Below are 18179 nucleotides of genomic sequence, written 5' to 3' on the forward strand. Positions count from 1 at the left end.
TTTTTTTTTTTTTTTTTTGGTACTGGGGATGGAACTCGGGTCCTTGGGCTTTGAGGCAGGTGGTGGAACCACTGAACTAAATCTCTGGCCCCCTTCTTTTTTAAAAAATTATGTTTTTTAATACCTTTTTTTTGGGGGGGGGTACCAGGAATTGAACTCCAGACCTTGAGCTTGTGAGGCAGACGGTGGAACCACTGAGTTAAATCCCAGGCTGAATGTGTCCTTTTCCAGTTGGAAGTTAAGCTTCCAAAACTACATTGTAGGTTTTCAGAAATATTCTTTTGTGGGTCTAGGGAGTGTACCGTGGTGGTAAAGTGCATGCTTAGCATGACAGAGGTCCTGGGGGTGCTCTCACTCTCTCTCTGTCTCTCTCTCTCTCTCTTCCCCCCCTATATATATGCACATTTTTCTCTAATACAAATATTTCACTCCTGCCTAGCTTTATACTTATTATACATTCATAAAATTACTTCTACAGAGCAGTGAAATGATTGAATTAACACACAAAGCACTTCCTTATTTTGTATGTCTCTTTACTTTTTCCTGCTGCTGAGGCCTGATTTGCATCTTTTACATTGGCCTTATAGGAACAGGGAGAGCTTTCTTGTAGTAGAGGAAATATTGTTTTCCCTCTCAAATGCTGGCAAAAATGGTTGTAAGTCTATCAGTACAGCTTCCAGCTATAACCATTCTTCTGTATTTACTTGTGTTATACTCATATTTCTTCTTAAACTATTTATAGTAATTTATCTTATGCCTCATGACCTAAATTTAACTAAAAGTTGATGTTAGAGACTTATTAACTTTGAGGTAAATGCACAATTAAATACCGATAAGTTGTCACTAATTATAAAGTGATTAATACTCTCTCAAACTCCCCCCACACCTCTTTTTGGCTCCTTCCTACTGATTTGGTTAGACCCGTGTGGCTTTCCTTCCTGCTCTCATGTTTAAATATCGGGGTTCTCCAGGGTCCTGTCTTGGCTCTGGGTGGGTGCTCCAGGCCTCCTGTCTTGGTGGCTCTGGTCCCTTTCTGTGGCCCCACTGACCATCTGCCCCACTCAGTATGAGTCTGTGTTCACTTCTGCTCCTTCCCAAACTCCCACCCCACAACTTCCTGTCTCTCTGTTCATCCAGCCACTGAGAACAAGACACTGGGATCGTCTTAAAATACTGAGTGCCTACTGGGTCCCAGACGCAAGTCTACTTAGCTCTCAGGAGAAGACAATGAGTAACGACTACTGTGGGTCAGGGATTTAGCTCAGTGGTGCCACTGCCTGCCTCGTAACTGCAAGGTCCCGAGTTTGATCCCCAGTACCAAAAAAAAAAAGACTACTGTGAATATCATTTCCCAAATGAGGAAACAGATTTGCCCAAAACTACAGATCTGGGAAGAACAGGACCCAAGATTTAGACCCAGGCTTTATATATTGTGGTCATCCTTCTAACCCACTGTTTGTTGTTGCTTTGTTTTGTTTTGGTACCGAACATCGAACTTGGGACCTTGTGCTTGAGAGGCAGTTGGCAGAACCACTGAGCTAAATCCCCGGCCCCTAACCCACTGTTAATGACAATAGCACCAGATGGCCACGTGCTTCATAACCTTTTTCACCTCACATGCAGCTAGGTTGGGACCACGTATCTAGACCTGAATAATGAAATGGAAATTGAAGAATAAATATCTCTCCCACATCAAGCCACTAAAAGATGTTCTTCATTGCAATCCCCCCTCCCTCATCTGGGAGTGAGGGAGGAAACAGTTTTCCCTGACTCTCGTGAGTTCATACCTGGGACAGAGCCCTGTAACAAGAATCAGACCAGGCAGAGAAGAACACACAGGTTCATTAATGGGAGCAGTGCCTGCAGACAGGAGAAACTCAAACCCAGGGTGGGAGCTCTGCCTCCGAGTGTCTTCACCAAAGGACAGTGCACTTTCACATGTGTGACAAGACAAATGTGCCGCTGCCACCATCAGAGGAGAGACTGCGGGCAGAGAGCAGATGGGCTGAGCTGACAGAGCAATGCTTGCTCCCCAGGGTCCTGGAGTAGGTGCGAGCTGTCGCCAGGGATAACTTCTGTCCGTCCGGGTAAAGACAGGAGGGGACGCCTTCGCACACGTGTATTTTGCCTTTAGAAAATGGAGACAAGGCAGCTTTTCTGCTCCAAAATGTTTGTGTGAAAGAGGCATGTTTGGGGGTGACATATTCTGGTTTCCTGTAGTACCCATGAATTGGGGGCGTAGCTACAAACATGGAGGAGTCTGCATGGTATTAGTAAGAACAAAAGCTTTGCGTAAAATCGAGAGAGGTCAGGGTTTGTTGTGACCACAGTGTGGCCAAGCTTAGCCCAATACAACCCCGAGCCAAAATCCCTCCCTCTGCGAGTCCACATCCAATCGGGCCCCACAGCCTCTCTCTCCCCTTCATTCCCAATTCTTTTCCGTCCCTGTCATTTTCCTGGTGTCTTAGTCTAAGCCCTCACCCTTGCTCACTGGGACTCGAACTTCTAAATAATAAGAAACCTCCCGGCCTCCATCCTTAACTATCCCCAGCCCTCAACCACAGCCCAGCTAGGGTGACCCATCCTAAATCAAGTATGTCAGACTTAAATTTTAAGTGACTTCCGGTGCCCCACGAGATGTGCCCAACCTCTCAACGCCGGCCACAAAACCCTTGACAATCTCGGCAACCCCTGCCTCAGTGCCACTTTCCACAGCCCCGTATCTGCCCCAATCGGACCCCCGTGTGCCTGCTGTGCCACTCTTTCTTGCCCTGCGTGGGACGTGACTGAAATGTGCAGTGAATGTTTAAATGTTAACAATCATTACCGTTCAGGACACATGGTACCCTCCCCCTTGGCCCTGACACACTGTATCCCATTGTTCAGGCCACTTTCTGAAGCAGTTCTGGAAATCCTCTTTCCTGAGGCTTTTTCCAGGTGGGGTGAAAAGTACAGTGAACGCTACCGCTGAGCGCCACCCAACAGATCCGACGCTGCGTCCTTGTCCACCTTATTCACCAGACCGGGCCCTGCGTGACTTGTGGCTCCACGCTAAAGTCAAAATGACCATGGAAGGGAAATGTTTCGGGTCCGTTCAGGACACGGAGGCAGCGACAGCAGCACAGCTGAAGACACCCTGGAGAGAGGACTCCGGAGCTGCCGCAGGAAGTGGCCAGGACGGTGGGCTGAGCGTGTTTGAAGCGAGGGGAGGACTTTGAGGAAGATTCGTGGTGATGCGGCGTCTACTATAACACGTTTTTACAATGTGAACATTCACTGTGTGTTTTCATCATCCCTCCTATGCCTGTGAACATCCACAAGCATCTTTAGAAACTCACACTGTTACCTTGCAGGAAAGACATCTCTGACGCCCATTCCGCGTCCTCTTTTCTGTACCCTCTCCCATGCGCAGGCTTGGCGGCCTGTGTCCTCGTGCCCGACTCACCTCAGGGAATGCGTCCTACTCGTTTCAGAATCTTCACTGCCATCCAGAGTCTGGCACACATGAGATCAATATTTGTTTAACACATCGATGATTACGTGAAAGAATGGATATTGTTTTTAGCTTTAATGTGCTTCCGGGCAGGCTAGTAGGAGAACAGAGGCACTGCCGCAGTCAGAAGGCTGTGGCCACCGATGAACTAGGCCTCCTGACAGTCCCTCCTTTGTGCCAACTGTTCCCTCGCCGCCTCTGTCTCGGGTCCCCACAGAAACCCTGGAGAAGGAGACCTCGACAGGACTTGCGGTCTGCTGTATCTCCCCCTTCCGAGGCCACCTTCCTCCGAGCTCTGTCTGGAAGGCCGCGCTGTGCAGTGACCTGCCCGGCGGGGAGGCTCAGAGACCCTGCGGGGCAGGTTCTAGGGTAAACCCACGAGGCTTTCAGGTGTGTTCGGAGCACGCGGCCCGCCAGGTCCCCTTCACCTGCTCACAGCCCCACTGTCCTGGGCAATTGTCCGCTTCGTCCTTCCGAGCGTTGGTGCTGGGAGTGTGGGCCAGAAGGATGGGATCTTGGGTCCACCGCTGAGCCAGGAGAGCTGGCCGGTGAGAGTCGCGGGCAGAGGCCCTCAGGCCGCGCTGCAAGTTTCTCTCCCCGTGACACCCGCTGTTCCTGCTGCCCACGGAAACCCCACAGCAGGCCCATTGTTCTTCCAGGAATCCTCGCTTTTTACTTAGCTGCTTTGAATTGGATTTGTTATCAATCGCAGTCCGAAACAAAATTGGACTATTGCACATTTTTTTCTTAGTTTTATCTTTATGTCTCTAATATTCATAATGAGAAAATGGCAAAATATGAAGAGCTGAAGTTGCAGGATATTTAAAGTTATCTAATAAGAAATCACTGTGCTATATTTAACTTGTGGTCGCTGTGACCTAATGAAATGACGTTACAAAATTGTTCAAGAAAAGGAAGTAAGAATTTCAGTATTTTTTTTAAAAGAATGGGACAAGTATACAAAAAAATACATGCTTCATTGAGATAAAATGACGATTTTCACTCTCAGCTTTGCTGTTTTCTCTTGTAACTCTGATTTGAAATTTTGAATTTAAAAAAATGAACATCTCGATAATTTTTCCAGCAACAAAAGAAAAGACGCATGATACAGTAACAAGGAATGAGATCCTTTGAAAATTCTTCACTACTGAATAATAACAACACTCTCGTGCCCGGGATTTCATGATGCTTCCTGTTGTTTTGTATAGTGAAACGTGAACAAAGGGTTAGCGCCAACATTTGAGCCCTTCTTCTGTCCAACAGCCGATCATTAATTTTAGGAGGGAGACAATCTCGGGAAGACGTGAGGTTTGTGTGAACAAGGCCATAGCCAGGACGGCCTGGGGAACATGTGAAATACACAGACATCTGAAGAAGGCAAATGAAATTTCTCTTCCGGGGTTAACCTCGTCAAGTAAGGAGGCAGTCACCGGGCAGTCCAGCGTACACTTGGAAGTACCTTTCCATGTTTTCACGTGTGAGCGTTTTCATTTCAATAATGTGAAAAGAATGAAGCTCATGGATAAGCCTGTTTGAAGTGAAGAGAGGTATTTTGAGGTGGGGCTAATAATACAGTTTAACAAACATTTTATACGTCACTGTGTTGTATAACCACACCTCATGATCCTTATGCTGTACACAGTGTTGTCTTTGAGATCTGTTTCATGCAATATCTTCTGCGTTTTTGTGCTTTTCATTGGTGATTTTGCTGTTCAGAATGGTCCTAAATTCAGCCTGGGAGTCTGGCTAGTGTCTCGTAATTCAAGAAGGCTACCACAAACCTTACAGAGGACATCTGTGTGTGAGGTACACTCCGGCCAGGTGAGGACTGTGCTGGGATTGTTCCCTGTTAACATATCAGTAGTGTACAGCATACAGAGCTGTCTTTAAACAGAAACACAGGAAGCAACGTTGTGTACTAAGAACAGAGGCTAAGAACAAAAAACATTTTTTAATAATTAATGAAATGGACTTAAAATTAAAAATAAAACTTTTGTTCTCAAAAGACATTGTTAAGATGTTAGGGATTTAGCTCAGGGGTGCCGCACCTGCCCACAAGCGTAAGGTCCTGAGTTCGATGATCCCTGGTACCAAAAAAAAAGAGGAGGTTGTTAAGCAAAAACCAAGCCACAGAAGAGCAGAAAATATTTGCACAACACACACCTGACAAAGGACTGGTTTCCAAGATATGTAAGAAATCTAAAAAATCCATTACAAATTAACCCAATAAAAGGCTTGTAGTTGAACAGTTTGCCAAACTGAGTTCTGCAAAGCCAACAAACACATGAAGAGAGCCCTAGAATCAGCACCAGTCCCCGTTTAAAGACAAATCCTGGTCTGCACCGAAGTCCCCATTTGTCTCATGGCTGCTGTCCATGTTCCTGGAAGATTCACAATGTCCTCGTCTTGATTTTCTTTCTGACCTGCTCAGACGCCTTTCTTCCTCCATTTCTTACCTCAAACTGTTCTCTGAAGACTCACGGTGGTCAAATCCCATGCGTCACAGAGGACTGTAACACTGCCTGTGCCCAAGGCCGGCTGTGAAGAGTGAGTCCCTCAGCTGGCTGTGTACAGAAGTGAGTCGGGGTGAAGCCTGTGTGCTCCTGAGGTCAGAGCAACTCACACCCAAATTCATTCCCTCAACTAAAACCTTCAGACCAGAAGGACAACGTTCTAATTACGACCATATATTTTGTCTATTTGTCCCTAATTTGAGAATGCTTTGTCTTGTCCTTTATAAACCCTGTTTTTATTAACTTCCGTGGAAAACACACATCACCTTCACCCTAACTGACTGCCAATAAAAGTCAGTGCCTGGGACTGGCCAGCGCCTCTGTCGGTCGAACTGGCATTGGTCGTTGGGGCCCCCGCTTTCTCTCCTCGTCCTGTCTCTCAGTGTTGTTTATTTTTCGGGCCTGCATCACACACTAGGCAGGTAGGGACTGGAACCTGACTGCAGGCGTCTCCAACATCTATTACACATTTTGGACCCCTTTTTTACACTTTCAGTTTCTCACACCAGAGAAACAATAGAGATTGCAAAATGGAAAGAAAATGTTGAAATGGATTGGGGAACCATGGAGGAGGGGTGGGTGAAAGGCCGGAAGGGAAAGGAAAAATGAGAAAAGAAGGAAAAAGTGGAAACAAAACTTCTGTAAATAAGGAAGGAAAGAGGGGTTGAGAGAATATGCATGATTTGTTTCCTTCGCTCTGTTTTTTAAAAGCCAGTGCTTCTTTTTATTTCTCATTGAGACAGAATAGGGAGGCTGTGATTCCCCCACAAAAGTTTTCTATTCTCCAGGCCAGGGGTGCGTGGCAGGTAAAGCTTCATCCCTGTTTACAGCTGCTCCCCACCGCTCCACCTCTGCCTGCGTGCTGCCTCCTGTCAGATCAGGGTCAGCCCTAGATTCTCACAGAAGTAGGAACCCTACTGTGAAGTTGTGATTTGCCCACTATCCCCTCCGTGGGGAAACTGACTTCCGTGAAAGGGGTTCCCAGAGCCAAAAAGGCTGGAATTGCTGCTTTCAGATAACTACGTTGCAACCGCCCACCCACCTTCCCAGCCCCAGAACCATGAGTGCCCAGAGGCCCAGCTTGAGCAGGCTGTAGCCTTCCCGGGGAAGCAGTAGTGAGCACCACCCCTTGAGAGTTTAATGCAGCTGAACTCAAGGCAGGTGCAGGTCACCATGCCAGGTGCAAACCATACCAGGAGCAGGAAACAGACAAGAGGTAAGCAGAAACCCTGGGGTCGTGTGTAGGAGGAAACTGTGTACCTGCTTATACACACAGTGTATGACTTATAAAACACAGTGTGTGGCTCTTTCAGAGAGCCCTTGTGGGAACCCTTACCTGCCCAGTGCTATCTCCCCTGTGCTCAAGCATAAGCCCTAAAACAAGAGTTTTTTATTGCTACCGCCTCGTTGTGATTTCTATCTCGAATTGAGCAAAAGGCCCTGAGCTCATGGGCAGTGGCACCACGTTTCGTCTCTGACCATTGGACGCTGCCCGCACCATCATGGACCCTTTCCACATATTCCTCAGGTCAACCCTGCTGGTTCCCATAACCGGCGTCACTCTGTCTCGCTGCATAGTCTAACTTTTCTTCTTCTAACCTCAGCTTTAATACTACTGATGCTTAAATCCTCCCAATTTAGATCTTTGTCTGAAACTTCTCTCCAAGTTTACCAGTACCTAAGGGACCTATAGGACAGTTTTATCTGGAAAGGCTGCAAACCACACGGAAAGTCAATCTCATCCTCCTCCTTCTGGGTGCCCAGGTAGCATCCTCACCTGCTGCACAAATAGCCACCAGAGCCATTCTTTGGGGGCCCAGATCCTGCACCTCCCACATGGGTGGTTCACTGATGGATCCCACCCCCACTCCCTCACTGACCACCACCGCCTGTCCATTTGCTGCCCACGTGGCTCTCTGTCTTGTCTCCTACTTTGGTCCTCACTGCCTTTGCTTTGCTTCAAGCTAAGCCCCATCAGCTCTCGATCTTCAGTGGCTCCCTGGTGGGGTTCTTCATCCTTACCCGATTCTCTGAACATGAGCTAGAATTGCTTTTCTAAATCCCCACCTGCTCATGCCATCTCTCTGCTGGGCAATCTTTGCTATTTCTTTTTGCTTTCAAGATGAAGGTTGGATTATTTTGGAGAAATACATAGCCAATCTCATCTTATAGAAATACTGACACAATTTTCCAGTTGAAACCTTGTTCTTTTATACTTGGAAAGACAGCTTGCCCATCTGCAAACATCTGCATCTCTTGAACTTTCTGCGGTCTGTAGGTGAAATGTTTCCCATCCCTTCTCCTTAACAGCTTGGAAAATTATTCCTGAGCATGAAATCCTCCCTGGAGACCAGTCTATGTGTGGTCTGCAGGGTCACCCTTAATCATACATCTGTTTCTGTGACCCTCAGCCTAATCACCCACAGGCTTTAGAGGCATCAACACCCAATCTCTGCCCACATACATTCTGATTTAATTGTCTAGAGTCTGGGTATGGAAATGTTTTAAATGCTCCCTGGAGTGTGTGAACAGAGATGCGTGTGAAATCTTGGAAGTGGGAAGGCAACTTGCAGCAGAAAGGATTCCACCCATGTGTACTGTACTCTACTCTCGATACTACTTTTCACTGCTCTCACAAAACACCTGCCACCCACCACCTAAAGGAAGAGAAGGTTGATTTTGGCTTATGGTTTCAGATGGTTCCATCCACGGTCAGCTGGCTCCAAGGTAGGAACATCGTGGCAGAAGAGGGTGGTGGAAAGGCCAGGGGAAGAGACTGCAAGGAAGGGTCATGGAACTTGTAAAGTCACAACCAAGGTCATACCTCTGTGACGCACCCAGACAAACTGGAAATGTGCTTTGTTGTAGGGGTTGCTCAGGTCAGTCCAGTTAACGGTGAAGATTGTCCATCATTCGTACTTATGAATCAACCAAGTACTTAATAAATATTTCTTTTTCCTAGGAAACCTTGTTTAATTAAAGGGCTAAAGGAAGGCAGGGACATCTGGCCAACAGGAATATGAAAGGGGACTTGTATCAGAAATCATAGAGAATACAACTCAAAATCACCGTGAGTTATCCTCTCACATCTCTTCAGGTATCAGAAGGACGAAGGGTAACAAATGCTATGGACAATTGTTGGTAAAAGTGCAGAGTAAAGAGAATCCTCGTACAAGGTTGGTGGCAATGTAAACTGATAGTGCCGTAGTCATAATACAAAGTGGCATGGAAGTTCCTTTAAAAATTACAAACAGTCAGGGGACTGGGGATGTAGTCCAGAGGCATCATGCCTGCCTGGAAAGTGCAAGGTTCTGAGTCCGATCTGTACTCCTGTGTTCACTGCAGCATTCTTCACAATTGCCAAGATGTGGCCCCTTGATGAATGAATGAATAGCCTTGAACTTGGGGTGATCCTCCTGCCTCAGCCTCCCGAGTGCTGAAATAACAGGCATGTGCCACTACACCCAGCTACTGATTTATTCACTTACTGTATCTATTTCTATAGACTCAAAGATTGAGCCCAGATTTCACTGAGCTACATCCGTAGCCCTTTTTAAATTTTTATTTTGAAAGAGGGTCTCACAAAGTCACTAAGTTCCCCGGGTTAAGCTCGAATTTATGATCCTCCTGCTTCAGCCTCCCCAGAGTGCTGGGATTTCAGGCAGGTACCACCACATGTGGCTGAGACAATTTTAAAGTGATTTGAGAGCGAGGGAGGTGGGGGAGAGAGTGAGAGAGAGAAGTACTGACAAAGCAGTTCACTTTCAGCAATCTGGGTTTTCCCAAACAGTGACAACCCAACCAGTCATTTTGAAATGGGCTCTGTAAGTTCCTCTCGAGGCTCAGAAATGTAGGTCAGGGCTCTGCTGACAGGTAGTTCAGAAGCCTCAGAGCCACAGACCTGAAGTGCTCATCACCAGGGAGTTGGAGAGCAGAAAACGTCCAGACACCAAGGACGGAGCCTGGCCTGGGAGGTGGAGACCAGGATCATTCCTGGTGGGAACCGTGATGCCGGCGGCTTCCTTGTCTACGTCGTCATGACTGCTCCAGACGGTGACATCAGATGGCAGCTGGACCTGCAGTGCCATTTGGTGTCCACTCCCTTTTAACCGTAATTTCTGCACACACTGGGTCCGGTGAGTAGCTAACTTCTAACTAGGAACACTCTGGCTTGAGCGACCTCTGATTTACAAAGAGATGTTCTTACAGCTACCAATGCAGATGTGTGTTTTAAAAATGTCACCAGAGGCTTTAGGTTCTTTGATGAGCTATGGGTTGCATGCTGAGGTTGTTTTAATTCAGGCTTTACTAAACAGAAGAGTAGGTGAAAAATGGTCACGACTGAGGAGCTGAACTACTCAATAACGTAAGTGCCCGGTTCACCGGATAACATAATTCCAGTCCTAAACAGAAACCAGCATCGCTGGGATTTCTGCACGGCATTTCTTCGGCACCTCAGAAGAACGGGCTCTGTGAATTTCACTGATCCAAGTACACCTGTCTTTGTCTTCTTTTGTTTATCTTCATTGTGTATCCTTTTTCTCCGGGACATCTGAAAAGTTTGGCTTTTCCAAGTGTTGCTCACCAAAGGGTAAATATTCTCAGAGTGTGACTGATGCGTAATTCTGGTCAGGAAAAGAATTCATCATCAGAGTCACGGCAGAAAGAGGGCCGAGAAGAGAGTCCAAATGAGGAGGAACTGTATTTTAACACGGGTCAAATGTCCTTCTAAGAGAATTCACAGTCATTCTTGAAGGTCTAAAATCCCCCTTTTTTTTTTGTACCAGGGATCAAACTCTGGTCCTTGCCCTTTCAAGGCAGGGGGCAGAACCACTGAGCTAAATCCCTGGCCCTAAAATTCCATTCTTTTGATGCCCGGCGTCACTTCGGGTTTCATCTCCTTGCGAACCAGCGACCTCTCCCTGCTCTCCTTTTCTCTCCCTCTTTCCCTTAGTCCCTTCTTTCTCTCTCTTTTCTTCCTAACCAAAGGCAAGAATTGCTAGGAAAGACGTAATGCCTTTTATTACTTCATGGAAGTATCACAACTGAGACATTTTCATGATCTCTTGCAGAAAGAAACCAAGGGCTCTTTCCCGTTTCCGGGAATGAATCAGGTGGCGACTCGACTGGACGTGTTCATAGCCCTTTACGTGCTCTTCAGCTGGTGCCATGGAGGTACAGAGTTTTGCATGCCCAGATCTACCCTTTACTCAGCAGATGAGACACTGAGTGGTTGTGATTTTCAAGGCATTATGCTGAAGAGAATAAAAAATTTTACTTGGGGAAATATGTGTATATAGACATAGACGTTTCCAGCTGCCCCAGGGCCCATCAGTGCCTGTTTAGCTCGACCCACGACGCAGGTACTGAGAGTGACTGTGCTGGCTGTGCAGCCTGCCTGGGGCCTGATACCTCCGGCAGGGTTCCCAGGTCCTGTCTGGGCCAGAGGGAGAACATGAGCAGCTCCGGGCAGAGCATCTGCAGACCTCACTCTCAGGTGCAGGGCAGGCGGGGCCTTGTCTGAGGCTGGGGATGAGGGTGTCAGAGTGGGGGCCTGGCATCTCCAGGGGGGACTTGGGGTCTTCCAGAGGCAGGGACAGCAATGCAGGAGGCTGCAGGAGGAAGGAACACCTGCTCTTCCCACTTCCTAGAATAGCAAGGAGCAAGTGGGACTCTGTGCACATGCTCAGGTGACAGGCTCGGCGCCCAGAGAATTGAGCAGCCCAGGACGCGGTGTGGGGCCCAGGCTCCCCCGTAAGTTATGTTGTACGTAGTGCAGCCTAATCTCCTTATCTTCCAGGCTATATTCTTCCAAGTTTCCCACTATGATTTTGTTACTCTTTTTAGCAGCTTTTCAGAAATAAAATTACACTGTGTTGAGCATTTCTCTAAGCCATCTAATAATCCCATTTAAGAGGGAAATTAACATTTGAATGACTTTTTCTCTTATAACCTGGTGACTTCTATTGATCCCTGTTTTTATTACCATTTTCTGAACAGATATAGATTGAATTCACTCCTCAGTGTTGTGAAGCTCAATGGTCCACGTGTTCCTGGGGCTCTTCTTTCTTCCGTATTTGAAAACCAGGACATTTGACCAAACCTAGTCTTCCACTTTTGATTTTTCTAGATATCCTCAAAAGACTTCCATGATAGCATTCACATATATTTTTAAATTCTTTATTTTATTTTTTGTTTTTTTGACACAGGGTCTCCCTTTATAGCTCATGCCGGCCCTGAACTCACTGTGTAGCCCAGGCAGGCCTCCAACTCACAGAAGCCCTCCTGCCTCAGCCTCCCACATGCTGGGATCACAGGCGTGCACCATTATGCCCGGCTCACATAGATCTCAAAAAGTGCTGGAGATGTGCTTTGTCTAAACTTAAATTATCCAATTCATGTCAAGTATCTAAATATTCTCTTAAATCTTCCTTTTAATGTCTTTGATTTCAATTCCCTGTTGATGGTGATAGGATTATTTTATAATTCAACAATTAAATATTTATAATATATGTAGACACGTTCGTTACACAAATGGAAATAGTTAATTATATTTATATTATGTAATGAGTTGGTTCTTTAAGCTTTGAGTTCCTAGTACAAGAGCCTTTTAAAGCCAAATGCTGACCTTAAATATGACTACTTTTATAAAGTTATTTTAGCACAAGTATTTCCAGAAAATACCCATAATAAATTCCACAGAATTTCTAGTATGAATTTCATTTCATTATTACTGAATCGTATTGTTATTTGACTTTATAAATATGACTTTTCTTTTCTTTCTTTTTTTTTTTTTTTTCTAGAGATTGAAGCCAGGACTTTATTCATTCTGGACAGATGGTCTTCCCCTGAGCTATACTCCCAGCCCAGTGACTTTATATTACTTGTTTTTATTTATAAAGTCATACATCCATTTAAAAACATAGGCATATATAATTGAAAAATGAAAGATTAACAGATGGTCTTTAATATCTTAATGTTTTTCTTTTCAGTTTGCCCACTTATTTACTTTTTTCCAGCACCAAACCTGTATTAAATATGTTTTGCAGTTTGCTTTTTAATTTCACATTGTATATTGTGTACATTTTCTGTACTGTCAAATCAGTGATGAAGTTTATGTGGTTATTAAGCACTAGATTGTTGTCATTTGCATGAGTATTGTTTTATTCATTATATTCATAACTGTGTGAGAAAAGTAGATTTTATCTTTAAACACAAAGGAAGAACCAGGGATTGGTTGTTTCTAATGACTGGAGTTTGGACTCTGCGGTTCTCAGTGTCATTTCTGATCTTATCTGTGAAATGTGGCTCAGGCTTCTGACACCTGGGTTCTCCACATGAGCGTGGGAGAGCTAAGGTTTGCTCTTTAGATAAGCAGGGAAGTAGAAAACTGGCTTCTCACTGACCACGTGGCTGAACCCGAATAGAAACATGGCAAAAGCACACTAAAAAGGTTTAGTTTTATTTTTTTTAGCAGAAATCTTCTAATCTAAAAGAATAAAAATGCAGTGGCATATTCTTCTGCATCTGTTGTAATATGTCCCACAGACTTCATTATTTGTTTGTTTTCAGGAATTACAAATATAAACTGCGCTGGCAACGTGTGGGTAGAACCAGCCACAGTTTTTAAAATGGGTATGAATATCTCTATATATTGCCAAGCAGCCATTAAGAACTGCCAACCGAGGAAACTTCATTTTTATAAAAATGGCATCAGAGAAATATCTCACACCTCGAGGCTCAACAAAACAACAGCTCATCAGTGGTACAAGAACTTTCTGGAACCCCGCGCCCTCGTGTACTGCACTGCAGAGTGTCCCGGACGTGCGAAGGAGACGCTGGTGTGTGGAGAGAACATTTCTTCTGGATGTAAGTGTCAGGGCACATCCCCAAAGCGAAAAAGCCAAGCCAGGCCTGCGGTGCTCTGCCCCTGCCTCATCTCATCCAGCATGGAGTCAGAGGGATGGATGCCACTCGTGGCGAGGATCGGTTTCCCATGGGAGGCTCAGGCCAGGACCTCTGAGTCAGGGGCTGGGGAGACCCAGTGGGAGAAGAAAGCTCTCCTGGGACAGCCACGGCCCACACCCAGCATGCACGGGGCCCGGGGTGTCCTCCAAAGGCAGCCAGAACAGCAAGTGTTTAATGCAAATACCAAATTTTAAAATACTGTGAATGCATTTTTAAAAACAAATTTTTTACCACCAGCCTGGCCAAATAAGGCATAGGAAGCTACCACACTCAGATTTTAAATGTCCCTCTTTTCATCTTTTTATTTTCCATGCATGCTTTTTTGTTTGTTTATTTTCCAAACTAGTGTCATCCACCTGTAAGCAGAGTCCACTGACAGACTTTGAGACTGAGACTGAGGGAAAGTTGCAAAACCAGCTTTGTGTTCTCCTGTGCTCCTTACCAGCTGAGTAACTTTGGGCAACTTATTCAACCCATTGGAGCCTCAATTGCTCATCTGTCAAATACAGACAATTACATGGCTGTGTGAGGCACTGACTCTCAATAATTCATTTAAATACATGTCACAGACTGTAAGTACACCCTCAATGCCTGAATCCCTAAAAATGTGTACTTTGGATAAAATAGGGAGATTCTCAAACATCCCTTTACTAAGAATTCCATTGTCTCACTGCAACTCCTCTGTTTGTTGCTGCAATTACGGAGAAACATTAGTTCAGTTGATCCATGTGATAAGTTATTTTGTGTTTGTGGTGTTCTGAAAACTGAAGTTCCTGTAGGACCGTGAGCTGACTTAGGTAATGACATTCACAGTTAGGTCTCGGCCCTACTACAAAGGACAGATCCATTAATCGAGCACTGTTTTAATCTAAGGATCCATTCTCTGGGTCCTGTTTTCATCTAGGCCCATTTTCAACCTCACCTAAAGGCTTGCGTCCATAGCCAGCTCTCTTCCTCCGTGCTCTGGGAATCAAGTCAGAGTTCTTGCTGCTTTCTCACCTTCAGCTTAGCTACAAGAACAGCTGAACAGAGTCCCCACTGTGTGGGCTATGCTGCTGCCCAGGGAGGCCATTGTCCCCTCCTGCTCCGGGCAGCTGTCGTGCGTGTCTGTCAAAGAGAGAACATAGGCAAAAGGCGAGTTAGGAACTAAAGGATGGGTTGGGCCATCAAAGAATCGCCCTGCTAGACCTATACTCCAGTGCCTTCAACTTGCCCTAAATTGTGGAAATTCAACTGCAGGCTGAGTTCTTATCTGATGTGCAGGTTCTCCCCAGCTTGTCCACATCCTCAGGAAGCAAAACCCACTCTCAGTGCTAGCGAATGTTACTGCACATCTGTCCTCAGCGGGTGTGGGGAGGAGAGGAGCGGGTGGTGTGCTACTTCCTTGGAGGATAAATAAGCAACTTCCAGGATTATGGGCAAAGATTAGTTATTAATTTAGCTGGAGGGGGGGATATGAAACAAGTCATTCCCTCCTTCAAAAGACCACATTTCAACAACAGCTTTAGCTTTTAGGTCAAATTGGCTTTTGTCAAAGTGGGACGGCCTCTCATTGTAAAGATATTTGATTTATGAAATTGAGCCATACCCCATTTTGTAAAATACACAAGTGCTCTTTGGGCTTCACAGTACAGTTTGTCTTGGTAAAGTGGGAACAAGGAACAGAAAAATTGAAAACTGGGGGAAGGGTGTGGGGGTGTTGCCATCAGGGTACTTCTGGCTACTTTCCCTGTGAAGGTAAAGCCAAGGGGGGCTTTTTCTCACGCCGGGTCGGGGTGACTGGGCCTCTCACGCTGGGCGTTGGCTCCTCCTATTTTCCGGAAGAACTAGGCTTTTGGGGGTTCGATCTGCTTCCTTGAAGCTTCGGCTGGCCTGTGTGGCACTGGCAAAAGCCATTCCATTTGGGTTTGGTCTTCTGAGGCTGAGGGCAGCAGCGTATTCCTAAACAACGGCCTCCTAGAAACCCTCTGCAGAAGACCTCCTTCCTTGGCTTGTGTCTGGGTGGCCGGGTTATTCCCAGCAGTCCTCCTGGGGTGGGCTGAGCTGCTGCTGCCCCTCACACAAGAGAGCAGGCCACATTCCAGGCCACAGGACGCCCCTCCCAGAACCCTGGCCCTGCTTCCGATGTTTGCTCAGCCCGTCTCTTTCTTTTCTTTTTTCTTTGGTACCGGGGATCCAACTCGGGACCTTGCACTTGCGAGGCAGGCGGCTGAACCACTGAGCTCCATCCCCAGCCCCCCACTTTCCATCATACACCTGGGGCACAGCTCCTTCTGCACAGCTCTGTTCCGAGTACAGGAATCCAACCGCGATGAGCCTTTCCTCAGACCTCTGGATTCAAGCTGACTGTGCTCTCGAGGTCTCCATGCTTAGCAAACAAAACCTCCCATTAAAGTGGGTCAAAAAGAGGTTTTGAAGGGTTTCTGTGGCATTCTAGAAATCACACTGCTTTCACTGAGCCACTTTGATGACAGGATATCTGCCCTGTGTTTCGCGGTGTTGATTTATCATCACTGTTTTGAACAAAATGATTCTAGGCACTTTCGTAGATTGGAGGGAAATCTTGAGAGATAGAAAATAAGTGAGTCATTGCTTTCCCCGAGATGTCCAAGTATATTTAAGTTTCTCTGATGCATAATTTGTGAAATACAAACTATCATAATTTCCATCTTAGGCCATAATCTTAAACAATTCTTAGATTCTTATCTGTGACAAAATATACTCATATTATAGGAAGTCTGGTTAACAGGGGTCATACTATTCACAGGATCAAAACACTTCAAAATACCTTCATTCATTTAAAAATTCCAATTAAAATAAACTATGAGCAGTCATGTTTTTACTTAATCATTTATTTAAAATTTTAAACAAGCCGGATGTGGTGGTGCACTCCTATAATCCCAGCACTTGGGAGGCTGAGGTAGGAGGATCGCTGTGAGTTAGAGACCAGCCTGGGCTACATAGTGAGTTCCAGGTCAGTCTCAACTACATAGTGAGACCCTGCCTCAAAAAAATGAAAATAATATAAAATAAAATAAAATTTTAAGCAACACTGACTTAAATTTTAATCATGTTGCACTTCTACTGATAGTGATTAAAGAAAGGATTTCATCCAATAAAAGCCCAGAATACTTATCTTTAACATCACTATAAAGTATGTATCTTTACCATGTAATTAGACTGCCTGAATCCTCTCTGTGAAAGGAATTTTAGTGTGGTCTCTGCCCAAAGCATTGTGCCTATCTTAGTTTTTGTAATTTTTTTCTGGTTATTGTTATTTTGGTTTTTGGTTTTTATTTTTTGAGACAAAGTCTCACTCTGCAGTAGCCCTGGCTGGCCTCAAACTTGTGGAGATCCTCCTGCCTCAGTCTCCCAAGTGCTGGGATAATATGTGTGCATCACCACACTTTTCAATGTGCCTGTCTCAATGCTTCTCATCATCTCATTAATCGAGCCACACAATTCATGAAATAATCTCCACCGAGTGGCTGGATACTGTGCATCTAAAATGCACTCGGGGCTAGGAAGGCAAAGAAGGAAGAACCACAGACCTTGCTTTCAATAAGCTTCTAGTAGAAATTGATCCTTGACTATGCTGAATTAACAAGAGTTCTGTGGTCAATGAGGATCTCAGTGATAAAAGAAGGATGGATTAGAGGAAAAAGCACAGATTTAAGCCTCTTTCTGTAGGTTTCAGGGTGTCTGTAGGATCTGGTTGTACAGAAGGTTTTAACTCTTGACTATTGAATAACTTGGCAACCATATCTAATAAGCAGATGCTCTCCTCAGAGCCACACTCAGACTGCCTTTATGTTGCTTCACACTAACAAAAAATACTGTGCTTCTTGGCAGAGGTGTGGAGTTCTTTTCATTGTCTGCAAAGTTAATTAACTTCTTGGCATCTATAATCCCTTGCATTCACTGAATATAGAATGCTGCAGAGTGGTGCAGGCTGAAAGGTAGGCATGTGTCTTACATGATTACAAAGTCAGCAACATTCTCTATATGAAGCCACAGGAAAAAGTAACCTCAGCACAAATTCTTGTGAAAAGTAGGAGATGACATTGCAATCAATGTCTAAAATTATCTAAATGTGTGTTTCTGTCTGGGTGTAATGTCCTGTGATTACAGAATCCCAGCTTGTAGGAGGCTGAAGTAGGAGAATTGCAACTTTGAGCCCAGCCTGGGCAATGCAGTGACTGAAT

The 18179-nt window shown here is 45.4% G+C and overlaps 1 protein-coding gene across 1 annotated transcript in view; it reads left to right on the plus strand.

Moving 5' to 3' along the window:
* Positions 1-11088: 11088 nt before the first annotated feature.
* The window catches only part of Il23r (interleukin 23 receptor), a 37666-nt gene continuing 30575 nt past the window's right edge, over positions 11089-18179 (plus strand). The window contains exons 1-2 of the mRNA XM_010605106.2: positions 11089-11181; positions 13579-13875. Coding sequence (XP_010603408.1) covers positions 11112-11181; positions 13579-13875 — 367 coding nt within the window. The 5' untranslated portion in view covers positions 11089-11111. The remainder of the gene's footprint in view (positions 11182-13578; positions 13876-18179) is intronic.

The sequence above is a fragment of the Fukomys damarensis genome, unplaced genomic scaffold, assembly GCF_012274545.1.
Source record: "Fukomys damarensis isolate Sample0158 unplaced genomic scaffold, DMR_v1.0_HiC HiC_scaffold_33, whole genome shotgun sequence".
NCBI classification, from domain to species: domain Eukaryota; kingdom Metazoa; phylum Chordata; class Mammalia; order Rodentia; family Bathyergidae; genus Fukomys; species Fukomys damarensis.